This window comes from Lactuca saligna, chromosome 6 (assembly GCF_052625555.1).
Source record: "Lactuca saligna cultivar CGN05327 chromosome 6, ASM5262555v1, whole genome shotgun sequence".
NCBI lineage: Eukaryota > Viridiplantae > Streptophyta > Magnoliopsida > Asterales > Asteraceae > Lactuca > Lactuca saligna.
The window spans coordinates 9,422,098-9,428,020 of record NC_136422.1 but is presented as its reverse complement, the minus strand read 5'-3'; the positions used below and the strand labels follow the sequence as shown (position 1 = coordinate 9,428,020).

Below are 5,923 nucleotides of genomic sequence, written 5' to 3'. Positions count from 1 at the left end.
ACAATCGTGGATTGTTGACCCTGCATAGAAGGATATGGGTACCGTACTGGGGCGGAGTGCAGTAGATATTGATGGATGAGGCCCACAAGTCTAGGTTCTCCATCCATCCCGGGGCGACGAAGATGTACAGAGATCTTCAACCCTATTACTGGTGGTCATGCATGAAGTGGGATGTAGCCTGATACGTAGAGAGATGCATGACCTGCAGGAAGGTCAAGGCAGAGCACCAGAGGCCTCACGACAAGATACAGCTGTTAGACATCCCCGTGTGGAAGTGGGAGGACATTACTATGAATTTCATTACTAAGCTTCTCAGAACCGCACGTGGGGTTGATTCGAACTTTATGACCATGGAAGCCCCATGCAAAGCTTAAAAACGTTATTATGGCATTTTTAGCCAAAAAAGGCCATGCAGGAAGATAAAGGTGGGAACTTTATGTGTCCAAGTAATGAGAGAGGTTAGATCTATGATTGTCAGTTTTAGTTTAGTGCATGGATGGCTTAAGGACCAAGTTTTAGGTCCCAAGGAGTTAGGGTTTGGGCTAAACCCATTAAAAAGGGGTATTAACAGGTAAAGTTGGAAACTTTACCCTCAAAAGGACATTTATGGGGCTTATGTGAAGAACGAAGCCTGGATTTGAAGGGTAGGAGCTAAATCCATCATGATAGCTAAACAGACAAGGGGACTCGGTGAGTCCAGAAGGGGACTCGACGAGTTGAGTCGATTTGTCCTGATTCCTTACCAGGTGGAACTCGACGAGTTGGCTCGATTTATCACGAGTCTGAATAGCATGGGAACTCGACGAGTTGGGTCAACTAGAGGTTGACCTTGACTTTGACCTTGACTAGAGCTTTGACTTTGACTATAGCGTTGACTCTGACCAGGGGTAAAGGGTTATTTTACCCTTATAAGGATTTTCAGTTTTTAATTAAATGTTCTAGTGAATTTATAGTCGGGGAGTCGTTGGAGCATCCATCAGAGATTCCTCACCTGAGTTATCAGCAACTAGTTTGAGAGGTGAGTCTTCCTCCGGTAGGAACGGGTCGAAGGTACCAATGCCGACCCGTTTATATATGTTAGTGTATACCGAACTTCGGTCCGATGTCGGGGTTGACCCGATTTAGATTATGTGTTTCCGGACTTCAGTCCAATGCCGAGGTCAGCCCGATGTAGATTATTGTTTTCGGACTTCGGTCCAATGCCCGGGGGCGGTCTCGAGAATTGTTTATGTATGCTTGATGTCTTTGTGATTCTTGCATGTTATGTGTTATGTGTTCTGGGCTCCGGTCAAATGTTGGGGCAAGCCTGATGTATGTTATTATGCTTATGTTATATGATATGTTGTATGTATGTCGGTGCAAGCCCGATGACGGGTGAGGCCCAATGCCAGACGCAGTCTGATGCCGGGGTAACCCGATGCAGCCGGGCGTAGTCCCAAAGTTTATGTTATATGTTATGTGTATGGTATGTGGTAGTTTGGGGAGCTCACTAAGTTTCGTGCTTACGGTTTTTAGTTTTGGTTTCAAGTACTTCCAATAGCAAGGGGAAGAGCTCAGGATGACTGCAACGCACACACCACCGCTTTAACCTGGGATATTTCACTCTGATGTTTAATATGAGATTTTGATACATTGACAGTTGTTATGATATTTTGAAATACATGGTTTATGATTTTTTATATGATGATGATATTTATGGTTTTATTAATGATTTAAAAATGAAATTTTTTGGACCGTATTTTTGGGATGCTTCACACAATGTTTGCTAATATGATGAAACCGAAGAAAACAAAGTTAAAATAATATTTTGAAAATATACCCCCGTTATAACTTGTTCCACCACTTTGAATCTGGTTCTAAATGTTGAGGGTTGAAACTTTACTTGAAAATATTTGTTATGATTTGAGTTTATTGGATGATGACATAGAGTATCCATCAAAGGAAGTTTCAAAATTTAACAAAGTTTTTCAAAAGTTTGTTTGGAGTTTATTTAACAAATTATGGTTCAACAAACATTTATGACATGATACAAGGTACGGAAGCATCCAAATCCACTTCTCATCAAAATAATGAAACAATTCGGCTCTATAATACTTTGAGGAATGGAAATTCCAAAACAAGCTCGGTTAAACACCTCTAGTAGAGACCTCGGAAGGTACATTGGTTCCAATTTTTTGTTGATAATTTTGATATTTTGGCTTTGTGGAAAGAAAAGGAAACCCAATTTCCGATTCTAGCCGCCATGGCCTGTGATCTACTAAGCTTCCAAGTTTCTACGATCGCTTTGGAATCGACTTTTTCTATTACTAACAGGGTTATATCAACGAGAATAGCAAAACTCATTTTGAGTTAATTCAACAAAACAAAAAATACCCTTCCGTATACTACCTTCTTTACACCAAAAACAAAAGCAAAGCAAAGCAAAAAAAAAAAAAAAAAAAAAAAAAAAAAAAAAAAAAGGTGCACATGTGGGTTTTTTTAAGCCATATGCATCTCAATTCAATCCCATGGCCATACATACATCAAATGTGGGATATGCCCACTTTTATTTATTTATTTATTTTTGTGAAACACCAAAAGCATATTTACCAAAAAAACCATTGCTATATTTAGACTCTTTAGCCCAAAAACAAAGCTAAAACAACCAAAAATTAAGTGTCCGTCGGACCGGTTTGATCCGGTTTATATAGGTTTGGATTATTTTTATGGTGAACCGGTTTGGAACCGAACCGGTTTTGACTACGTTGACTAGAACCGACCCGGTTTTCTGAACCGGTCCGATTCGAGAAAAAAACAACGGTTTGTCCAGGTCTAAGGCCAATGTCCATCCGGTTTAAAAGTTTAGACGATATCTCCTGAAGAAATTGTAGGGGGTGTTAAAATATAGAGTTTTGTATGATATGTATACAGGGCCGGTCCAGACGATGGGCAACCCGGGCGACCGTCCAGGGCCCACGACTCATGGGGGCCCAAAATTTCTGGGCTATATAGTGTGTATATATATATATATATATATATATATATATATATATATTACCAAAATGATTTTTAGGACTTAAAGTTGGTTCAAACTTAAACTAGCTTAAAAGATAAGCAATTTAGCTTGCTTGTTATTGTTAATTGAATATGTTTATAGTCAATAATAAATGATATTTTTTTTTAATCTTTATTATATTTATCTTTAAGGGGCTCTTTTTTTTTTCTTTTCGCTCCGAGTCTCATATACATTTGGACCGGCCATGTATGTATCATGTTAGACCTTCTTTGAGCTTTTATGCTTAGCCTTTAGCCCATTTTTTATTTTGAATGTTTATTGTAAATCAATGTAAAATATGTTTCATGAGAAAATATCATCTTTTGTAAAATCAAGTCGACGTCGAATATAATACATAACGTATAATAATCTATACACCCCGTGATGTTATTGTCTATCATTATTAAGCCTTCATTTTTGGGAGAAAGTGTTAATATATCACATGTCGTGAATATCCAAGATTTTATCATTGTGATGGTTAGTTTATATGTCATTGCTACTCGCAATAATTAAGAAATAATCTATGTCGTAAGAGGTACATACTCAATCATAACATTTTTATTGGGACGATGTATGTCCACTTATTGACTTTAGTCGGTACTTGTTTTATAATTTACAAGATTCTTTTATTATCTTATAATAAATAAATATAAATATCTTATAATAAATATTAATCAATTGTCGACATTTTAATATACAATTATAATAAATGGAGTTTGGTACAATTTTCTTTAATAAATAATTGAAGCCTTTATATCATCAATTACTCATCTTCGGCTCCCAGTCACTATTCTTCTCATATGTCCACCTTCAAAGATCTCTTTTAAGTTTCCCAATAATCTGAAATACTTATCTCTTTCTTTGAATCGACGTTTGTTTTCCTGATCTTCTACGCTGTTCTCTTGGATTTGATTGTTTTGTTTTCTGATTCCTCCATCTCTATCAGATAATTCACAATTTAATCCGACCAGTTTTAACGGCTACTTGGAGAACTTCCGATTGCAGGGCCGTTTCTGTCTAATTGGTTACGATTTGATCTAAATTTGTTATTATTATTATGACGTATGAGGAAGCAGATGTAGTCACCCTTTTGAAGATCGCGATTGAAGATCCCAAGGATGATTACGTAATTTTGAAGGGGCCGGAGGGGTTGGGCGGTGGTAATGGCCGCGGCGGAGCCGGTTGTTGTTCACTGCCTTCTTCTTCGTCGTCGTCGAGGAGTTGTAGTAGTGTTGGTGGCGGCTTTTGGTGCTCTCTTTGGTGGTGGTCGAAGCTTGTTCTTGTGTTTGTCTTCTTGGCTGTTGTGGGGGTTTGTTTCTTTCTATGGATCGGACCTTTTTTAATGAATAAGGTATGTCGATCTGCATTTATCCGAATTTCATTATTTTATCTGCAAATTCCTCTTTTTTCTTACCGTTGATGCACAAATCACTCACTAACCCTAATTTCCCCAATTTCCCCAAAGTAACCCTAACTCGCCTCTCCAGAAAGAACCCTAATTCGCAATCTTAATGATATTCTCGACTGTTTTCTTGATTTATATACATAATTCAGGAACGATCCAACTGGATTTCTGAAATTATTCCAACTTCTATAACTTCAATCCCTCTGTTTCTCACATATTTCAGGAGGTTATCCCTATTTTGAATTGGGAAACCGAAACTTTCAGCAAACCAGTGTTAGCAGTTTTGATCTTCACTTCTGTAGCAATCTTCCCAACCATATTACTACCATCTACACCTTCAATGTGGGTAGCCGGAATGAGTTTTGGCTATGGTTTTGGGTTCCTTTTAATCATCAGTGGAGTCATCATCGGCACATCACTTCCCTATTTCATCGGTTCCCTATTCTACCACAAAATCCAAGTAAGTATCCTAATTTAATACCCTTTTTTTTTTCTTCTGTTTTGGGTTTAAACCCTAATTGAATCAAAATGGTGTCTTTGTGTTCTATTGATTATATAGGGTTGGTTAGAAAGGTATCCAAAAAAAGCTTCAATCTTGAAGTTAGCAGGTGAAGGAAACTGGTTTAATCAGTTTAGAGCAGTGGCATTATTGAGAATTTCCCCATTCCCTTACATGGTTTACAACTACTGTGCTGTGGCAACTGATGTCAAGTTTGGTCCTTACTTATTTGGAACATTGACAGGAATGGTCCCCGAGATTTTCGTTGCAATATACACGTAAGACTTCTCTAATTCTACAGTTCTCAAGTCCTCTTCCCTTTGGTTTATTCACATGTATTACCAATTTTACCCTTTTGAATTTGTTATTGCAGGGGTATAATGATCAGAACTTTGGCAGATGCTTCAAATGATCAACACTCACTTTCAGTGACTCAGATTTTAGGTACTGTTGGTGGGTTTCTTTTAACAATTACTACAACTGTTTTGGTGACAGTTTATGCAAAAAGAAGATTGAATGAGTTGCAGAAAGATGAAGAACAGCTATTGCTTCAGTAGGATATAAAGATTATGAAGAGAATCATAAACTAACAAAAGAAAGGGTGTTTTTTGATTGATTTAATAGAGTATATATATATATATATATATATATATATAAATGCCATTAAAAGATTGATCTTTTGAAAATCCCCACTTCTGTTCTTCATAAATTGTATATAATGAACTGCATACTTATAAATGGTTCTTTCCGTATATTCTTTGTTGATGGTTATTAATAAAATGGATGAAACAAAAGATATAAATATTGTTTCGTGTAAATAAAAGTTAGATTAAAGTTCATTGAGAAGTTTGTGTCTGAAAATGTGCATCTTCGGCTATGAAGATGTGAATTTCTGTGGTTTGTTGAAATGATTTTATTATGTGTTGTAGTGAGAACTTAATGTCAGATTTGAGAGTCTAAGCAATCTCAAGATGCAATATGATTT

At 36.9% G+C, this 5,923-nt stretch overlaps 1 protein-coding gene across 1 annotated transcript; it reads left to right on the top strand.

Moving 5' to 3' along the window:
- The first annotated feature begins 3,950 nt into the window (after positions 1-3,950).
- On the top strand, positions 3,951-5,690 carry LOC145001971 (SNARE associated Golgi protein family). Its single transcript, XM_078961295.1, has 4 exons — positions 3,951-4,385; positions 4,663-4,899; positions 4,999-5,216; positions 5,312-5,690. Exons 1-4 carry the CDS (start codon positions 4,092-4,094, stop codon positions 5,493-5,495), a joined length of 933 nt encoding a protein of 310 aa, XP_078817421.1. The 5' UTR covers positions 3,951-4,091; the 3' UTR covers positions 5,496-5,690.
- Positions 5,691-5,923: the final 233 nt, after the last annotated feature.